General features: G+C 40.6%; 2 protein-coding genes across 6 annotated transcripts in view; one reads left to right on the top strand and one right to left on the bottom strand.

Annotated features, from left to right (window-relative positions):
- Nucleotides 1-22,049, top strand: part of LOC117346440 (vomeronasal type-2 receptor 116-like) — a 133,475-nt gene that overhangs the window by 107,742 nt on the left and 3,684 nt on the right. The gene's annotated exons all lie outside the window — the stretch shown is intronic.
- Nucleotides 10,999-22,049, bottom strand: part of LOC117346248 (vomeronasal type-2 receptor 26-like) — a 41,186-nt gene continuing 30,135 nt past the window's right edge. Inside the window, exons 4-6 of the mRNA XM_033915649.1 lie at nt 21,062-21,289; nt 13,602-13,728; nt 10,999-11,894 (exon numbers count right to left, since the gene is read on the bottom strand). Coding sequence (XP_033771540.1) covers nt 10,999-11,894; nt 13,602-13,728; nt 21,062-21,289 — 1,251 coding nt within the window. The remainder of the gene's footprint in view (nt 11,895-13,601; nt 13,729-21,061; nt 21,290-22,049) is intronic.

Here is a 22,049-nt window from a genome sequence, read left to right as displayed (position 1 = left end):
ATAATTTTTCCTCAGCTTCTCCAAAGGGGATCATATCTATATGAGCTCCTATCAGCAGGCTCTGCGTTGGACTACTTGCCTCAGGGGAAGGCAAAGCCCTGACATCCGGGGTTCCCATACCCCTTGGAGAGCTGCTTGACTGAGGCTGAGGGGGCGGCGCCCTAACGTCGGGGCTTAGAGATGTCTCCAATCCCGGAGGAACTGCCACGGCCTCGCTCACGCCGCTGCTCCTCTGCGGGCCTCCCTCCGATGCCAAAAATGCTCCCTGCATCCGTCTGAGGAATTCCCCGATGTCACTGACTGCGGGGGCGACAATGGGCCGCGAGGCACCAGCGGCACAGCGGCCCCTCCGTTTAGGCATCGGGTAGGTGATTTGCATACAAAGAAATTGTAATTCAAGGAAGAATCCTCAGAGCGGCTCTTCAGCACGTCTAGTCTGACGCCATCTTGGATCCCTGACATCTGTTGTTTATATTTTGCACTGCTAAGGAAGAAATGCATTTGTTTCTATTTCTCTGGTGTTGTACTTCATATAGAGTCTTGAATCTTAGGGTTTTATTTATATATATTAGTACTTTTAGTTTGTGGTCATGTATTTGCATAGGAGTTATCTGTGTTCTGGTAGGAATGAATGTTGAGAAGCATACGTACAGTGTGCTTTGTGTAGTTTAATTTTATGGTTAACCATTATGTATTGTTAATAAGATTATATTGTGTGTATATATGAAAAATGAATGGAAAAATGCAATTACGATTAGAACTATTATGGGGGCAGGATCTGGGGCAGAGATTGGGTGTGTCTGGGGCAGAGCTTCTGGCCCCCCCAAACATAAAAGCATTCCGCTGCCTATTGCATGCAGGATTCTATAACAGTTAGGTTCCTTGTCCCTACCGCCTACCTAAAAATACATTTGGTTAGGGTTAGATCATGGGTGTGTTTCAGAGTTAGGCACCTTTTAGATAGGCACCATTGTGAGTCTAACGTAGGTGCACACATTTAGGCCAAGAAAACCATGACATGAATATGGTCTGCTTAAAAGTTAGGACAACTAATGATGCTCAACATTGCTTAGATGGCACTAAGCAAAATTCTATAAATTGTGCCTATTTTAATAGAATCACATTTAGGGCTCTTTTTATCAAGCTACGGTAGGCGGTTAACGCGCGGAATACCGCGTGCTCAACCGCCTGCCATGCTGGTTGCTAACGCCTCCATTGATGAGGCGTTAGTTTTTTTGGGTGTGCCGCGGGGCTTAGCGCGTGATGAAATGTCCGACACGCTAACCCCCTTAGCACACCTTGATAAAAGGAGCCCTTAGTGCTGCCCTAGTTGGCAATGATTTGTTTAGGCTTCCTACTCTATACAGAATTGTGCCCTTGATGCATGAAAGTAATAATTTCAGAAAAAGACACTACTTAAACTTGTTTGAACACACCATTCAGAGTCATCAAATAGTTGCACTCAGGACATGGTTTGAAAGGGACGGAGAGTTATGCATACAATTTTTTTTTTTTTTTTTTAGTTCAATCATCTTTATTAGTATTTTAAAATATACATCCATAGGCACGAATGACATTATCCATGGTAGTGACAACAAAAAACACATAGATTCTAATTCTGCCTGACATTTCACACCTGCTTTAGAAAATAATAGGCGTCAGCCTTTCCAGCAGCTCTTAGATAGGTGTGTCAACTAATTATTCATTTGCCCCTGGAGTGTTTAGGAGTGATTAAAGGGACAATCTGACATTTAAATCCTGCTCTGAAATCTAAAAAAAAAGTATATATATGTTTCCAGTTTGGCTTCTCTACCGGCTTCCTTTGGATGTCCAGTTTTATAAAGTTCAATATCTACATAGAAACATAGAGACATGAAGGCAGATAAAGGTCAAATGGCCCATCCAAATTATACACTATCTCCTCTTTCCCCTAAGAGATCCCAACTACATATCCCACACTTTCTTAAATTCAGACACAGTCTTTGTCTCCACCAACCACTTCTACCAGCAGACTATTTCATGTATCAACCACCCTTTCTATATCATGTATCCTTTGGCAGACATCTTACTAGAATATATGTTGTGACAGCAGCTTGGCCTTCCACATTATGTATGGTATCAGTATTGCATCTTGTGCTAAGAAATGTGGAACAGCATTTTAGAAAGTACATCTCAATGTCAAAATGGGCATCCCTCCAAAAATGCATAGTTCTCAAGGGGGTTGGGGTGGAGGTATCGAAGATATCAAAGATTGGGAGGGTCATAGGTTTGGTGGGCCTGCTGGCAGGAGGGAGTGGGCATCCCTCCTACCTATTACAGTTGGGGGGTTGTGTTGTGAATTCCAGTAGGAAGGAGTGGGTATAACTCCTACCAGAGGACTTCAAAGGGGGTGTGGGGGAAGAGGCTGGAGGGATTGGGCATTTCTTCTGCCATGGACAGTTTCAGGGGTTGCTTTGAGGGTGGTGACAGGAGGTTTGGGGCATCCCTCCTGCTGTGGATAGTCTTTGGGGATTTCATGCTGTAGCTGCAGCCACTCAGCTGATCAAGGCAGGGAGATTCCCTTACTGCGATCAGCTCAACAGCTGTGTTTATTTGAAATGTAGGCCAGCATTTTGTGGCCTATATTTCAGGTGTCTATCACAGCCCTAGGAAGATGCCTAGGGTCAATTAAGCTTGCCCAAGGCCACTTCTGGGTGAATCCATGCCCACACTCAGCCTTGGGGTCCTTTTACAAAGGTACGTTAGCCATTTTAGTGCGTGCCAAATATATGCACGTGTTAAATGCTAATGTACCCATTATAAGTCTATGGATGTGTTAGTGTTTAGCATGCACGCATATTTAGTATGAGCTAAAATGGCTAACGCCTATGTAAAAGACCTACTGTCTCCCTACACCCACAACAGATGCCTATAGTGTAAGCAGCCTGCCCCATTTTTTTTAAACATGCATTCTGTATGGCTAAGATGCCTACCACTGCCTACAATTGGAACGGCATTTATAGAATCTGCCCTTCTGTGTTTATTTACTAGATGTCTGTGTGGAACAATGTCAAAGGCTTTGCTAATATTTCAATACACCACATCTAGTGCACTCCCTCTATCCAATTCTCAGGTCATCCAGTCAAAGAAATTGATCAGATTTGTCTGACAACACTGCCTCTAGCGAATCCATGTTGCCTCAGACCCTGTAATCTGCTGGATTCTAGAAATGCATCTTTCTTTATTTTAAAAGCATTTCTATTAATTTAATTACCACAAAAGCCAGACTCACCAGCCTGCAGTTCCCTATTTCTTCCTTTTAGTGGAGAGGGGACACATCCAACCTTCTCCAGTCCTCCGGTACCCCTCTCAACTCTAGAGAAATATTGAAAAGGGCAGCCAGTTTAGCCACCAGAACTTCCCTTTCATTACCCTTGAATCTACACCATCCTGCCCCCATTGATTTGTTAACTAGCTCCTCATGAACACAATCCTCTGAAAGTTGACCAAGGTCTACCACACCTCCATCCCTATTTAGAATTGTCTTATGCATCATTATCCCGGTGCTTTAGCTGTGAACATAGAGCAAAAATATTTGTAAAGCTATTCAGCCTTATCTTTATCAACTTCTACATGTTTCTTCCCTTCACCTTTGAGTCTTACAATGCTACTTTTGAATGTCTTCTCATCACTAATATATCTAAAAAAATATTATCCCCCCCCTCCCATTTTACCATGTTGGCTATTTTTTTTTTATATATATTCTATTTGCATCTTTGCTTTCTTGACTACTCAACTAGCCTCTCAGTTCCTTTACATCAGGGGTCTCAAAGTCCCTCCTTGAGGGCCGCAATCCAGTCAGGTTTTCAGGATTTCCTCAATGAATATGCATGAGATCTACATGCATGCACTATTTTCAATGCATATTCATTGGGGAAATCCTGGAAACCCGACTGGATTGTGGCCCTCAAGGAGGGACTTTGAGATCCCTGCTTTACATCCTTCATGAGGGATTCAGTATAAAGACAGCATGCACATGGAACCACTTCCTGTTTGGGTAACCTTTTCTGTCTGCATAGAGATAGAAGATGTAACCCGAGCAACAACTTTGGTGATACAATGTTATCCAGTCATATTGTGGATACACAAGCACTCACACCTGATGAAAAAAAGAGGAAAAATCTGAAAACAGTCCTACCAAAGCAATGCCCTGACCCTAATTGGCTGAAGAGCCTATAAATCAAAAGACCAGCCTTGGGTGTGGAGGGAATTAAACACTAAACAAAGACTTTCAACTGCTATATGCAACCTAAAATATTAATCTAAACTAAAACACTTTATATCAAATCCTAAAAGAGACTCTAAAGACTACACTATTGCCTAAATTAGCTGAAAAAAGGATAGGCCTGAACTAAAAGAGTAAAAGAGAAGGACATTGAAATAACCTTCTGAAGCCCATGTGTCCTTTTCCAAAGTTTGAATTCCAGGAGGTAAGATATTCCAATGGAGTTTTTCTTCCCCTTAGCAGATCCTTGCTCAGCATCTCTTCAGGTGAAGGAATATGTGTAGTGTTATTGAGTTTTATAACAAACTAGCTGATGCCCCGGCGTTGCACGGGTATTTAATTATAGCAATAACACTGTAAATGGATTCAAATAAAGATACTTTATAGTGGTGAATGAAATTATTTTTTTACAGCTTTATAAAAAGTACAATATTCAAATTATAAAGTGAAATATTTGACAAAATGAATACAATACAACTAACACAAAACTTGATTATAAACAACATTTTTAGTTTCACCTCCAGGAGCAAGAACATATAAATTCTTGGGTGAACCCACCCTTGATCAAGCAACATAGAGTTGTCCATGGGAAAAACAGGGGGATCTTAAATCCACTCCACAGTATGTAATAGTCTGTCCTTGTGATTTGTTGATTGTGATAGAGAATGCAAGTCTCACTGGAATTTGCAATCTCTTAAACTGAAAAGGAAGATCTGTTGGAATAAGTGGTATCCGCGGGATAAATACGGTTTCACCCTGTCCCTTTCCGGTTAAGATAGTCGCTTCAATTACATTGGCCAGTAACCTCTTTACACAAAGCCTTGTGCCATTGCAAAGTTTTGCTGGGTCAAGGTTGCTTAAGTAAAATAACTGGAGATCCCACAGCTTTTTACATTTTTTCCATTGACATGAATGGGTGAAATCTGATTTTCTGTTTGTAGCTCCGCCCATGTGTGCAGGTGGGCCGCGAGACCCCCAGAACATATCACCCCAGGTAGTGAGGGATCTGCATACCAAGTTTCGTTCAAATCGGTCCCACAGCTTTTTACATTTTTTCCATTGACATGAATGGGTGAAATCTGATTTTCTGTTTGTAGCTCCGCCCATGTGTGCAGGTGGGCCGCGAGACCCCCAGAACATATCACCCCAGGTAGTGAGGGATCTGCATACCAAGTTTCGTTCAAATCGGTCCCACAGCTTTTTACATTTTTTCCATTGACTTGAATGGGTGAAATCTGATTTTCTGTTTGTAGCTCCGCCCATGTGTGCAGGTGGGCTGCGAGACCCCCAGAACATATCACCCCAGGTAGTGAGTGATCTGCATACCAAGTTTCGTTCAAATCGGTCCCACAGCTTTTTACATTTTTTCCATTGACTTGAATGGGTGAAATCTGATTTTCTGTTTGTAGCTCCGCCCACGTGTGCAGGTGAGCTGCGAGACTCCCAGAACATATCACCTCAGGTAGTGAGGGATCTGCATACCAAGTTTCGTTCATATCGGTCAAGCCGTTTTTGCATGATCGCGGCACATACACACACACATACATACACACATACATACCTCCGATTTTATATATATAGATTACTAGCTGATGCCCCGGCGTTGCACGGGTATTTAATTATAGCAATAACACTGTAAATGGAATCAAATAAAGATACTTTATAATGGTGAATGAAATTATTTTTTAACAGCTTTATAAAAAGTACAATATTCAAATTATAATGTGAAATATTTGACAAAATGAATACAATACAACTAACACAAAACTTGATTATAAACAACATTTTTAGTTTCACCTCCAGGAGCAAGAACATATAAATTCTTGGGTGAACCCACCCTTGAGCAAGCAACATAGAGTTGTCCATGGGAAAAACAGGGGGATCTTAAATCCACTCCACAGTATGTAATAGTCTGTCCCTGTGATTTGTTGATTGTGATAGAGAATGCAAGTCGCAGTGGAATTTTCAATCTCTTAAACTGAAAAGGAAGATCTGTTGGAATAAGTGGCATCCAAAAGTTCCAGTATTGATTTAAACAACTAAATATGTGGAAACTCAGGTTGAAAAGAAACTCCATGCAGTTGTTTCCCGATTCAGAATAGAACCTGTGTTCCTAGTTCAGCATATGTGAGTACTCATGTAATGTAATAACATTATGAACTGGGGTGCATGAAGGAAACAGTTACAAACACAGTTAGAACATACAAACTCTATATGTATGGTGTCCGTGGTAGAATAGAAACGATGTCCCTAGTGGTTATAGTGTCATAGAAAGTGTTTTATAGTTGGAATTACGGTGAGAATGGCAGCTTTTTACATCCTTTCCATTGACATAAATGGATGAAATCTGATTTTCTGTTTGTAGCTCCACCCACGTGTGCAGGTGGGCAGCAAGACCCCCAGAACATATCACCCCAGGTAGTGAGGGATCTGCATACCAAGTTGCGTTCAAATCGGTCAAGCCGTTTTTGAATTACTGTGAGAATGGCAGCTTTTTACATTTTTTCCATTGACATGAATGGGTAAAATCTGATTTTCTGTTTGTAGCTCCGCCACGTGTGCAGGTGGGCCGCGAGACCCCCAGAACATATCACCCCAGGTAGTGAGGGATCTGCATACCAAGTTTCGTTCAAATCGGTCAAGCCGTTTTTGCGTGATCGCGGCACATACATACATACACACATACATACCTCCGATTTTATATATATAGATTACATAATAAAAGAAAAACATAATATGTGGAGTGCCATTTGTGACATGTTTTCTAAATCCAAATGTAGACATTTTGTGGAACAGCACAAAAATCCAATACCAAGCATGCCCATTTTTAAAACAGCAAAACATCTCTCTTGGTTTTTCAAAAATGGTTTATGTTCACTGCATCTATGTTTCTGAATCATTAAAAAAAAGAAAATTGCACAAAACAAACCTTTGGAATGTAGGATTTGCTAGTATTTTTTTTGTTAGAAAACCAATCAATCAAAGTATTGTAATGATTAGAAAAATCTTGTTTCCCTTAAATTTACAAGTTCAATTATAGGGTTCAATCACGTTGGTTGCCGCATAAATAACCTTAGGCCCTCTTTTACTAAGGTGCGTTAACCGATTAGCGCACACTAATCAATTAGCACACCTTAATAAAAGAGGGGGTTAGTGTGCCTATTTTTCTAGGCATCACTAGGTGCTCTTAGTTGACTTTTTTAGTGTGTTGTTTACAGCATCTGGCCATCTTAAGGTGCCAATAGTGATGCCATTTATAGAACTGTGCTAATATTGAAGCCCTATCACATCAACACGTATTGACGTCATGGCATCGTTGGTGCAGTGGCTTCAAGAAGGCAAATTTTGATTGTCATGATTCTAGGCTCCTAGCCAGCCTGTTCTGAAGAAGAGAGCACCATTATTTCATCCTCTCTGGCCGGAGAAGGAAATATCTCCAACACAGAAAGGCCTGGGGGAAGCAGCAATCTTCCTTCCCCAGAACTGTTTGATTAGATTGTAAGTTCTACTGAGCAGGGGCTATATCTTGAATGTTTTAATATACAGCACTCTGTACATCTGACAGTGTTATAGAAATGATAAGGGGGAGGAGTAGCCCCTCGGGGGAGCCCACTGTATATGGTACCTATTCTACAAAGGGACATAGGTACATACTTTTCTTTCTAAAATACTACTGTAATTAGATATATGCACACAAATGCAGTAAGCATAAGCATTACACCAGCCAGTTGAAAATGTGGCAGAACAACTAATATTTTAATCAAGGAGGTATGGTTGCCTATCGAGGCACAAGATCAATTTAGATTATGTAACTGTCAAGGAAGTTGGAGCAGGATGGATGCTCAGTCTGTCCCACTCTAAAATGGTGCATCATGTGAATCATGGGGAGGGGCCTAAGACCATGATTAACTCAAACACCTAAGGTATCTTTGGGAGGTACCTTAGGTGTCTGAGCCAATAAGGGCATTAGACTATCCTAGGATAAAAGGGGAGGAGTCTAAGGCCCTGAATGATTCAGTCAAGTCAATCAGGGCCTTAGGCTCCTCCCTCTGTATCCAAATCAGGGCCTTAGACTCCTCCCCCTTGTAAATGTCTTATCAGGCTGCTCTTTGGGATGGAAAGTTTGCACATCTGATATGGGTTTAGGGGCTCATAATAAAAACATCCTGATGTCCAATAACCCATCTAAGCCAGCACTTGGATACTGGGGGGGGTTCAGGGGAACTCTGGTGGCAGGTTGTAGTGGGCATCCCTCCTGCCATTTCACTGCTGGGGGGGCTGGCATGGCAGGAGGGAATGAGCATCCTTCCTGCATTTTTTCTCATGCAGGGTGCCAAATTGCAGGAGAATGAGCATCCCTCCTGCCAATTTTTGCTAGTATAGGGGGTCATTCCCAGTACCATGTTCATCGGGGCACATCTGGGAGGGGATATTTTTTATTGGGGCAGATATTTGTGTGTGTGTGTGTAATATGCACAGATGAAAACAAAAGAAATACAAACAGTATCTGTGCCCAATTAAAAAAAAAAAACGTTTTCCTGCCCTGAACAGTTGTGTGTGGCAGGAGGCTGCTTTTGGGAATTCCCCTGCCTCTCAGCTATTTGGAATTCCCCAGCTGGCTCTGCACATGAGTGTGTCACTCTCACAGCCATCAATTCGATGGGAGAAATGGGGATTACGATGAACCTCTGCATGAATCATTTGCATGTAAACTTCTTAGTGCATCAATAGCTCTTTTTGAATCGGCCAAAAAATCAGATCAGAGCAGACCCACATGGTCTTACCGATCCTCTTCATAGCGTTTAGGCCAAGGAGCCTAACTTTTGTAGAATCATGCCGTGCCAAGTCAGGTGCCTATCAATTAAATTCCAATTCATGTGCCAGTAAAACAAGTAAACTCACTGGATGACTTTAAATGAGGACTGATTCTTGCAAAGGAAAACAGCACTAAAAAGAATTGGTGAAGACCAAGAGATGAACAAAGAAATTGAGAGTCCATAGTTATAGTAAGAATTTATTATACCTGAATATCTAACCAATCCATTGAATACAATGCAATTCAGCATTTATTTATTTATTTTTTTAATTTTAGAAATTTTTACATTATTTAACAAGCGTATCATCTTGTACAGAAAGTGCAATTAAGAAAACATAATATTGAACATAACATTAAAATTACTTTCTATCCCAAAAAAATTAATTCTCAACTTAATCACACACTAGTCCTCAAAATTAGGATCCAAGACTTAAGAGACGGAGTGATTTAAGGGTACAAAATAACAACCAAACAAAATCACATTATCTGATACTGAAAAGGAGCTAATTATTCCTTGGACGCTGATTTTTCTCCATTCCCAAGGCGCTTTGTGGAGAGGAAGACTATCAAATGAGCTGGTTCAAAAAACACTTATTTCAAAGTATGATACCTTACTACACATTTACAAGGATATCTAAGGAAAAATAAACCTGGGTCACACCAGGTTTCAACATTGGAAATTCCCTTCTTCTCTTTTGAGTCTCTTTAGAGACATCCGGAAAAATTTGAATATGGAAGCCCAGGAAGTGTCTGGTTCTATTTTTAAAGAAAAGTTTGAGGATCCAGTCTTTATCTGGAGCCAAAGCTACAGTCAGTAAGAGAGTGGCTGAAATAGCCACCTCTCTGTCCAACTGTTCTAATAAAGCAGAAACATCCAGCAATTCGGCATTTACCGTATTTTCACATAGATAATGCGCACCCGTGTAAAACGCGCACACGGGTATAGCGCGCAAAAAACACATATTTATGTACATAAGTTTTTATATACCGCGCACACCCGTATACCGCGCATGCTGCCCGACTCTCCTTTCGCCTGCCCCGACTCTCCTCTGGAGACCCTGACTCTGTTTTCGCCCGCCCCGACTATCCTTTCCTCCTTGAAAGTCTCTGACATCAGAGAAAGGGCGGGACCGCCTGAAGAGGAAGCAGCGCAGCACAGGGCTCTGAGAAGGGGCAGGACCGCCGGCAGAGAAAGCAGCTGGGCTGGCATCCGGAAACAAGGTAGACAGCTTCTCCATGGGGGAGGGGGTGAGGCTGTGGGGTGCGAGTGGTCCTTCGGGTGGGGGTGCGAGCGGTCCTTCGGGGTGGGAGTGTGAGCGCTCCTTCCAGGTGATGAATCGGGCGTCGGGGGGGGGAAACTATGTAAAAAAAATTTTGTACAACGCGCTCACGCGTATAATGCGCAAGGGTATGCGCGGTTTGTAAAAACCACGTATAACGCGCGCGTTATATGTGAGAAAATACGGTAGATGTGCTACTGGCATATTAATATGTAGGTTTTGAAAATCATCACTTACATGTGTTTTGCCACCATGATGGCCCCGTGCATTTAAACTAAGGCCCTTTTTAATTAAGGAGTGCTATGCATTTTAGCACATGTTTATCGCACGCTAAACTCTAATGCATCCATGGGATAACATGCACGCCTGAGCATTTAGCGTGTTTAGCACACACTAATATTTACTGCACGCACATAGCACACCTTAGTAAAAGAGGGCTTAAAAGTATAAGCTATTTAGAGAGTGTATGAATATTGATACTATCAGAATAATTTCCCAGTCTATCCTTGTTCAGCCTTCTTGAGGTCACTGAATGTACAGCTAGCTTTGAATATTGGATTCGTGTAATGTAGAACTTGCAAACTTTGGAGATAATGTTATTCTTGCTTTCTTTCCCATTCAAGGAAGTTTAAGTCAATTTATTTTGTTACTATGTATTTCCTGTTGTTTCTGTCAGGTCTCAACAGAATAATGTAGCATTTGGGGATAAAGATACATCCCAGAATTCCAGAACTAGAAGCCAGAATAGCAAATATCTCCACTGCTACCATATACTTTCCCCTGGTGCTCAGGTATGTTGGGATGAAAGAAGCCCAGACACTGCAGAACACCAGCATGCTGAAGGTGATATGTTTGGCCTCATTAAAACTGCCAGGTAGATTTCTTGCTAGGAAAGCTACAATAAAGCTGATACCAGCCAAAAATCCCAAGTAACCCAGAACACAATAAAATGCAATTGTTGACCCTTCATTGCATTCAATTAATATTGTTCCAATTTCTGATTGAATGTTTTGATATGGGAATGGAGTAGCTGTACCCAACCAGACAAGGCATATGAGAACTTGTAGAAGGGAACAGGAAATGCCTATAGAGTATGAGAACCTGGAACCCATCCATTTCTGGAGCTTGCTTCCAGGCTTGGTGGCCTGGAAAGCCATGACCACAGTGATTGTTTTTGCCAGGACAGAGGAGAGAGAGATGGAGAAAGCTATTCCAAAGACAGATTGTCGGAGAACACAAATCACTTCATTAGGATGACTTATGAATATCAATGAGCAGAGGAAGCAGAGCATGAGAGAGACTAAGAGAATGTAGCTTAGGTTCCGGTTGTTGGATCTCACAATGGGAGTGTCTCGGTACTTTATGAAGATTCTCAGAATGACAGCCGTGATGAGAAAGAAGAAGATACTGATAAATGTCAAAATGATTCCCAAAGTTTCTTCATAGGATAAGAAGCTTATCATTTTTGGGACACAGACATCTCTTTTTTCATTGGACCATTGGTCCTCTGGGCATTTCATACAGTTGTCCATATCTAAGAAGAAAGAATATTTTCTTGTCATCTGAAAATTGATATCAGGTTAGGAGAGTAATTAAATATTGCAGGGATAAGCTTCATTTTTTTAGTTTTATAATCATTTATAAAGTAATTTTACAGCACATCACATAGTCATTTATAAAGTGATTTTACTGCACATTACCCATATGTGAAGAATAAATAGGTTCTTATTTTGTGTGTATTTTGAAAAGAGATGTGGAGAGGCTTTTTGAATATGTCTAAATCTGATTTTGCACATTTTGGGAAAAATCAAACCAGAAAAAAATCTTCATTTTTTGAAAATGGCCATTTCCTAGATGTGTTTGTCCTCAGTGTGCTTATCATTTTGAAACATTTTTGGAAATAAAAAGTCCAAAAGGCAGTTTCTACTGTCCCCTAAATCCTTTGAAAATCAGGCTTTCCTATGTACTCCTGGTGGAATTATTTGCTACTGAACACAATCTTCCATTAATCCTTGTCCCCATTCCCTCCTCATCCCCCACATGGTTTTTTTTCCACTGACAGACCCCTCTGTGAGTTTAGACATACCTGGAGCCTCCCAAGGAAGCAGCAGTGGTGGTAGCTGGGCAGCAGAGATGGCATTGTGAATGAGCTGCTTGCGGACAGCCTCATCATGGCCTTTCTTCTGCCACATCACTTTCTGCAGATAAATGACATTATAGAGGGAAGACCCTGGCAAGTAGCCTATACATTGTGCTGCTTCTGCTGGATGCTACTACTCTGGAAGACCCACATGTATGTCTAATCTCATGGGGGTTTGGGCAGAGAGAGAGGCCAGACCTGCACATGTGAAGGGAGGTGACATGGATGCTAGACCATAATTTGGGGGTGGGGGAAGGAGGTAACATGGATGCTAGGCCCATAGAGGGAGGGAATGAGGGAACATATGCAAATGGGAGTAGTGGTGGACATGGATCCTGGACTACAATTAGGGGGAGTGGAGGGGGCACGAATGCTAGACCTGCAGGGTGTAGGAGAGGAGCGGGAGGAGACATAGATGCTACATAGAAGTATGGGGAGAGAAAGAGGCATAAATGCTAGACCTTCAGGGGGAGAAGGAGAAAGAAGGGAATATGGATGCTAGGCTTTCAGGGGGAAAATGACAGGAAATAAAGGATGGACATTCCTATTAAAATTTCCTAGTTTCTTTTAAATAACTGAAACTGACCATTCTAGAAGATAAAGGCCCCCATTCTATTAACAGCACCTATAACATAGGCATTGAGAAACACAGTACAGAGTTAGGCACCATTTATAGATTTATCCCTAACAATGTCTAAAGTGGACTTAGGAGCCAGTATGTATACTAACCTTAAGTGACCCTATTTATTCTAGGGTTTTCTTGGTCTAAATATTGGTACCAAATTTAAGCACCTAAGTCCAGAACAGACTCCTATATGCCAAACACACCCACGATCCACTCCCTGGTTAGTGCCTTAGACTAGGCACTTACTTGAAAGTGGTGCTAATTTCTTATTATTGGTACAATTAGCTTTTTATATATATTTAAGTCGGGTGTATAGATCAGCTAGGTATGTCAAACTAGGTGCCTAACTTAATGTGTTTTATAAAATCTGGTCTTTTTTCAATATATATTTCATCAGGTTTTTTCTAGATCTCTAAGAGCAGACATCGTTCTGAATAACTTGCCAGCATGAACCTCATGTGCTACACATCACTCACCAGTTTCATTGGTGATTTCTCCACTTGGACAGGGAATACAGTCATAGCAGCAGACAGGCTTTCCTTCTTGTGTTAATTTCCTGTAACCTGGAGCACAGCTCTGAGTGCATCTGGATTCTGGAGGTGTCTGAGGGTTGAGAAAAAAAAACAAATTCTATCTTCAAATGACAGTGGACTGTAGTTTTTTAAATGCAATATTATTTTTCTGTGCATTTATGGAGCTATTGAGATCTTTTCTTCAGATATCCTGAGAGATCCTATGTACTTGTATCAAACTTTCTTGAATTCAGATAAAGATTTTGGGCCCTATATGAAAACTGTGGGATGAAGCCTGGCTGCCTCTCGCAGTTGGTAATGATCCTGGATATTCAGTGCTGGGATCACAAACATTGAATATCCAGGTCAATGTTCTGCAGTTCACTTAGTTGGTGGGTCTATCTGATCATGTACCTTAGCCAGACATCAAAAGCTCAGCAATACCCCTTACTGCTTTCCTGGTTGAGTCATCTGGAAATAAGTCAGATGATGATAGCTTCCTTTCTCTACTGCTTTAGTCCACTCATTGATAAAGTTCTCATCAAATATCTCTGGTTTGGGAAACCACCCAGAAAAGCTTTATCAGTGTTGAAAAGGCCAAATAATTAGGGAGCAGGGAATTCCATGATTTTACCTTATTTGCAAAGGAGGCCCTCTTGAGAAGTGCTACTTTGTTAGTTAGAGATTATGAGGGAGAGGTACCTCCTTTATGGATTTAAGTAGAGTGGCAACTTATGACACCATATACTTTTGAAGCAGTGATGTATACACATAATATTTCCTTGTTCATATGTGGCTTCCAGAGAGAGTCTATATATGTGATGCAATTTGTAGATCATTGTTTTTCTGTTTCTATTTATCAATCGTTGGATGCTGTTTTAAGGGGTAATATCAACTTTACTATTGAAAAAAAGTGATTTGTTGGACCTCTTGGATGACATCAGGAATTTGGACTCTCAGAAACTTGCTGAAGGATTGTCATTTTTATACTTTTGAAGAACTCCGTGATCGCTATGGATTGCCTTCTACTCAAGCTTTTCGCTATCTACAACTTATACACTGTATAAGATAGCATTTTGGTTCATCTTTGCAACAATGCAGTTTCTCCTCTGCACCTATTTGCCTCAGCTGTCTTGTCACCGTCACACATTTTCGGCAGCATATCATCATCTTTAGAGACTTAAACATAAGAGTTCCTTGGTTGTTCAGCAGAAATGGAGTCAAGATTTACATGAAGATTTAACATCTTTACAATGGAAATATTTTTGTTTCATTAGCAACAAACCTCTTGGATCTGCTTCTATTTTACAATCCTTGTCATGCAAAGAACCTTATGGTTCCATACAAAGCAAATTGCAGCACAACCTACAATGTTCTCACTCATTTGGAGACATAGTTCTCGCCCTGGACCCCTTCAGCATATGCTTTATGATTGTTTCAAGTTTATTACAAATTTGTTTTATCACTTTACATAAAATTCTAAGTGATTTACAATAAAATGGGGGAAACAAGTAATCTTTAAAAATATAACAGAGGACATGAAACATGAATCTCATACCAGAGCATGAGGAAATAAAGGAGAACTGCAATTTAAAAAGGAAAGGAAATAAATAAATAAGAATGACACGAGTGGAGGTGGACATGTTGGAAAGGAGAGAGAGGATGAGTCAGTGTTGTGAGCAAGAAGTTGAATTTAGGAATTGAAGGCATCTTTAAAAAGAAAGCACTTTAGAGATCCCTTGAATTTATCTGTGTTTTTCCCTCTCTTAAGAAGGCAAGAAGCAAGTAAGGGTTGTGACAGCGAATGATATGTTATGATGTGTATTAATTACTTTCAATGATGAAAATGTCAATAAGTTTTGAGATGTGGAGCATAGCGTACGGGATGGAGTATGTGGAATGAGGAGATTGTCAATGAAACTGGGAGTGTTTGTCATTTGGGCTTTAAGTGTTAAGAGCGTTATTTTATAGGTGATTCTGTATGAGATTGGCAGCCAGTCTGATTTTTTGCAAAAGATTGGCATGGTCGAATTTCTGTGAATTGGTGATTATCTTGATGATGGTATTTTGAATTATTTGTAGACGCTGGATTTCTTTTTGTGCAATACCATTAAGTAGAGAATTACAGTAGTCCAATTTTGATATGTTGAGCGATTTGGAATCAATGCAGCTTGCCAGGGAATAAATAATTTGTAATTTAAAGAAGAAGTTTTTAAATACCATGCTTATTTGATCATGGAAATTCAGTTTTTGATCATTTATGACGCCTAATATTTTTACAGCTGGGACGATTTTCAGAGCGGTGTCATAAATGAAAATTGGTGAGCACCATGTGATGCCATATTTCCATGGAAAGAGCAGAGTTTTTGTTTTAGGGACATTCAATGCCAGCATGTTATCATTTAACCATGTGCTTACGGCTTTGAGTTTTTGATTAATATTCTTGATTTTGGATCTAAGGGATGAAGAAGCTGAATATCATCAACGTAGGCAAAGATAGTAAATCCATTTGATTGACACAGTGTCAGAAGAGAAGCAAGATAAATAGGAGTGGGAAAAGAATGGACCCCTGAGGAATTCCATGATTATTTATGTAGGTAATCGAAGATGATTCATTGAATACTACTTGAGAAGTACGGTTAGTAAAGTAGGACCTGAACCAGTCAAGGACCATGATATACCCCTTTGGGGTAGTGGTTTGGACTTTAATTTGTGACATTTTGCCCATCTCTGTTTTACTTCACTACTCGCTTATCATCCTGTATTCTGCATCTCCCACATTGACCCTTACCGATGAGCAATCACATCTTTTGGACATTATAATGGCAGTGGTGATTAAGGTAGTGCTTGGTCACTGGAAGACATGGTCTTCTCTATCCATACATGTTTGGTGGAATTATGTCTCCTCAATTGCTCAGTTGGAACATCAGTTAGCAGAATCTTATTCCCAGATGTCTAAGTATTATTGGATCTGGGGTCCCCTTCACTAATATTGTTATAACTCAAGTTGATTTTACTCTCTCTTAGTTTGGGTGAAGGCACTGTCTGGTCCTAGTTTGGTCAATATCTTTTTATGATATTGTTCATCTGCCTGTAATTGGTAACTTTTTTTATACTTTGGTAGTTTTCCTTCCTGGTGTATATAGCTGTATTGTTGTGGTTATGTTTGTACTTATGCAAATACTAATAAGAATGATTGGAACAACAACAAAAAAGATCAGCATTAGACTTGATGAGTCCAAGATATCTCACCAAACCATTAAGGTCTTTCTTTTTTTTAGATAGTATGGGTTACTCCCATTAGCTGCACCACTAATATTGTAAACTGGATGTACATCTCCTTCATTCGCTGCTTTCTCTCTCTGGGAGATTGGGTATGAGGAGCTCAGAACAATGTGGCACCAAAGAGATGGATTAAAGAATGTTTGGATATGTGATAGCATATACATGCTTGCCAGTCTGATGTTTAGAAGGGTCCAAAATGCAGAAGCAGTTGCTTGAGTGGTCAGTGTGTTCCCACCAAATTCTTAGGATAGAAAACTTCATGGCTCTCTTTTTCTCTCTTGAAGAAAAATACCCTAACATACCTTAGTAAAAGGACCCCTAATATTACGTAGCTCAGAATCTATCTGGAATGTTCTATTTAAAAAAGGGTAAACTTAAAATGTCAATATCCTGGTAACAAAAACAAACTTTGAGGGGGATGAAAGCCATTTTCTATACTTTTGTGGTATAGACAATTAAAAAAGAACACATTATCCAGGAACAACAAAAAAAGCCCCCCAAAAAACAATTATATGGTGGGCCATTTTTTTATAGGACATCTAAATCTGACTTTGGACATTTTCTGCAAAAAAATGTCCAAATTAAAAACATCCAAATAAATCCCATTTAGATATGGGAGAGGTCAGTATTTTGATGGACTGGCCACATAGACATCCAACAAAGCAGTGGGAACCTTAGATGGTACTGCTGTGCACTTCGTATACAGGATGCCAGATGTACTTCTTTTCAGTGTCTCAGTGGTATACCAGCGTCATCAAATTATTGTAATTTATAACGTACTTGATGTCAGATTGACCACATGAGTTTACTAACTCATCGGGCCTGTCAATTCTTCATTCATCCCTATTTACTGGAGTCTTCATCTTATTTTCTTATTTCATCTACTAAATAAGTTATAAATAGTTTAAATAGTTTAGATAACTTAGCTTTAAGCAGTGTTATTTCATTGTTCAGTTATATTTTCCAGCACTTCACTAGTTCTCCCCTTTACCAACGTGTTTTGCATCTCTTTATCAAGGCTGGGATGCTTAATAAGACTACATCGCTGTCTATTTCTTGCTTGCAGTGGGTACCAGCACTCTTGACTGAAGTACTCTGAAGATTTTGCAACAACCTTAACTCAACTCAAAAATGCAAAACCCTATTTTTTTTTTATCAAAAAGTATATTTATTTTCTATTTGTTCTTTGACAAAGGTAAATTTAAAGATGACTGTTGTAATTGGCTACAAAATAAACAAATAATTGAGTGAACCCTAAACTAAATCCTTACACCAAAAAAAAAAATGAAGCAAAATCAGAATAATAGATTCTCAATTTCCAAATGCTGTTGCTTACATCAAATAAGATTTATAGTCAGTCCTCACAAAAATATCAAGAGACAAATAATTGTAAAAAAATAACACCCAAGTTCACATATGGATGTATGTCACTAAAATATAAATGTGTTTCTTTCAGGTTTACAAAAACCAGTAATATGTGATTCTTTTAAAACAAATGGTTATAGCCAGGTCACTTTTATCAATTTCCAATAATGCCTGACACATCTAAATTTAAACTCAGGGGAGCAGTCTTAAAGTATCTCACAGACCTTTATCTCATACAAAGTCGGTGGACACAATACAAACCATCTTCATTTATTCTCAGTGGAGTTACATACTAAAACATCTGTTAAATTACTATTTTTACTGATTAATTAAAAATGAGATTATTATACAGTCAATTTAAATGAACTGGGAACTCTCACAAAAATCCAATCCAGCAGAAACACACTCATGCACTGAGAGACAAATTAAACCTGCAGGCACTGCGAAAAAGGTGAACAGAATGCTAGGAATGACTAAGAATGGGATCATGAGCAGATCGGAGAAGGTTACTATGCTGGTGTACCGGGCCATAGTATGCCCCCTCACGGAATACTGCATCCAGCACTGGTCGCCGTATATGAAGAAGGACACGGTACTACTCAAAAGGGTCTAGAGAAGGGTGACTCAAAATGGTTGAGGGGCTGGAGGAGTTGCCGTACAGTGAGAAGTTAGAGAAACTGGGCCTCTTCTCCCTTGAAAAGAGAAGACTGAGAGAGGACATGATTGAAACATTCAGGATAATGAAGGAAATAGACTTAGTAGAGAGAGACAGGTTGTTCTCCAAGGTAGAGAGAACGAGAAGGCACTCTCTAAAGTTAAAAGGGGATCAATTCCGTACAAACATTAGGAAGTTTTTCTTCACCCAGAGAGTGGTGGAAAACTGGAATGCTCTTCCGGAGGCTGTTATAGGGGAAAACACCCTCCAGGGATTCAAGATAAAGTTAGACAAGTTCCTGCTAAACCAGAACGTATGCAGGTAAAGCTAGTCTCAGTTAGGGCACTGGTCTTTGACCAAAGGTCCGCTGCTTGAGCGGACTGCTGGGCACGAAGGGCCACTGGTCTGACCCAGCAGAGGCAATTCTTATGTTCTAATGTTATTTTACTAAACAGACACTCAATACTCAAATTTTACAGCTGACAAAGACAGACATCAACATACAGCTGCTTTTCACAAATGCTCCCTCTCAACTACCAAACCACCAAGTTTAGAACTTCCATCACCACCGCTTATCTCTACCATGAGAAACCTCATGTGTAGGACAGAGATCAAGTCTTTTAGCTCTGCAAACAAAAATCATCTAGTTAAAATATATCCCCACCACAAACTAAAATCAAGTGAAGTCCTTTTCCTTATTCCCTACCTTCAAGGAACTTCCTTTCCTTTTTTTTTTTTTTTTCTCAGCCGTTAACATCTTTATTTCCAGACTCCACTGCACTGTGTTACCTCACAGGACATGCATACAATACAACTGGTTTATCTATCAAAAGTAAACACTCTCCTCAGTAGGCCTATGAGACTAGGCCAACTTCTTTGGTACTCGTGCAGTGCTGGGGCTTGTGGGACCAGCTTTTGCTGGGTTGGCTCTGCTGCCGTATTTTGCCGGTGAAGTTCCTGCTTGAGCTCCAGGAACATGTCGATATTGGGCAGCTTGGCTCTCGTGGTTTGAGGAATTTGCATCATGACAAAAGCGAGTCATGGGTGTACCAACTCTTGATGGGTCCTCAGAGTCCTTCTCAGAGCCTGAAGTCTATTGGAGTGGCGCCTCTCTTTCTCCTGATTCTTCTTCCAGCGGTCCATGAGGCCCTGGTCCCCCTCTTCTATGGAGGTGAATGTCTTTTGGGAAATCACCATCTCTCCTGTTCGGTTGTTGGTCATCTTGTCAATCTTCCTGTGGCTGAAAATAGTGGCGTTGCCCACTTTTCTCTCCTTATGCTCCTCATTGTGGTAATTGGGGGGGGGAGCTAGTTGAAGTCCACCGAATAATCAAAGGATTGTTCATTGTCTGTTCCTTCTTGGTTGTTCTCCAGGAACTGTCCGAGGTCCCGAAACAGGCTTTCCATGGCTTGAATGGGCTGCGGCAGGAGAGCCGGGCTGCAGCAGGACCGGGATCCGAGCAGCACCAGCCCCAAACAGTGCAGCAGCAGCAGCATCCCGGGGGGGCGGGGTGGAGAGGTCACAGAGCCGACAACTCCCTGAGCGGTTCAGCAACTCCTGCGCAGTTTTCTTTTAAGCCTCAACCGCCTCACTTCCTTTTCTTTTATTTCTTATATTTTTCCTTCTCCTGCAAGCCCCCTTCCCCAGGCATAGTCCCAGCATGCAAACACCAAATAGCTCTGTCCTTGAGCCATTACTTAGTAACCACAATGCATCTACCATGTGAAATTGAAAGTCCGGACCAGACCAAACCTCTCAAACACCAACCCAGATCAACCTGCACCTCCCAGCACCATCCCCAACTGGGTCCACTCACCTGCTTTCTGCCACTAGGCTCAGGGTATTCTACTCCTGACCCTCTCTTATGTCTTTGGTGCTTCTTTAAGCCTCAGTCAGGCCCTCCAGATATGCTTCTACACAATCACCGACACAATTACTGCCAACTCGACCCATGATTGGGTCAACGGCTATACTGACTCTAGCACCCCCCCAAAGATAACCACTTAGGATTTAGCAAAACCAACAATGGCTGATAATGAAGCAGTACAACTACTATTTGTTTTATCACAACATATAATACCATTATGAGGCATCTTACATAGTGTGTCATTACTCTCACCTGAGTAAATGCAGCCTCCCACACTATCATGTTTTCATTGATGGTGAAATCCTTCCCAGGGGCAGCATAAGGTTTATAACTTCCAACAATTTCAGGTTTCACTGTTCCATTTGGCAGAAAAATCAGATTAATAATACTGTAATCCATGGGTAGGTCTCCATTCTCATCAAAAAAGATCTCTTCACCAAGCATGTTCTTAAAGTGTACTTTCTTCAGATAACGATGAAGCTAAAAAATAAAGGGCACATTTTCAGAAATGCCTGGAACAATCAATTTCCCTTTTATGTATGTTTAAGAATAATTATAATTTGCCACTCTGATGTTCATTCACAAGGGCACACTTTAATTCTTTTCTGGGTGGTGACTCCTAATGTGGAACTTAGTATCATTTGGGTTATTCTTCCATTTTGTACTTGTTCACATTGAATTTTACCTGTTCTGTCTCCCAGACTCACAAGGTCCTCCTGCAGTTTCTCACCATCTGCATTCAATGTGGCAATGTTGAAAAATTTGTGTCATTGGCACTTTTAATCACCCCACTCGTGTTCCCATTCCCCAATCATTTATAATTATGTTAAAAAGCACCAGTTCCAGTACAGATCCCTGGGGCATTCCTCTATTTGCCATTCTACTTTTTTTTAAAATTGGTAATTTAATCCTATTCTTTGTTTTCTATCCTTTAACCAGCTTTCAGTCATAACAGGTTCCTGTCCCATGGTTTTTTAACTGCCTGTGGAGTACCCTCTCACTCTCTCTACCTTGGAGAGGATGAATAACCTGCCTTTATCTACTAAGTCAATTCCCTTCATTATCTTGAATGTTTCAATCATGTCCCCTCTCAGTCTCCTCTTTTCAAGTGAGAAGAGGCCCAGTTTCTCTAATCTCTCACTGTACGGCAACACCTCCATCCCTTTAACCATTTTCTCTGGACCCTTTCGAATAGTGTCCTTCTTCATTTACAGTGACCAGTGCTGGATGTAGTATTCCA

The sequence above is a fragment of the Geotrypetes seraphini genome, chromosome 12, assembly GCF_902459505.1.
Source record: "Geotrypetes seraphini chromosome 12, aGeoSer1.1, whole genome shotgun sequence".
NCBI lineage: Eukaryota > Metazoa > Chordata > Amphibia > Gymnophiona > Dermophiidae > Geotrypetes > Geotrypetes seraphini.
The sequence above is the reverse complement of the archived record's forward strand: the minus strand, read 5'-3'. Positions and strand labels throughout refer to the sequence as shown.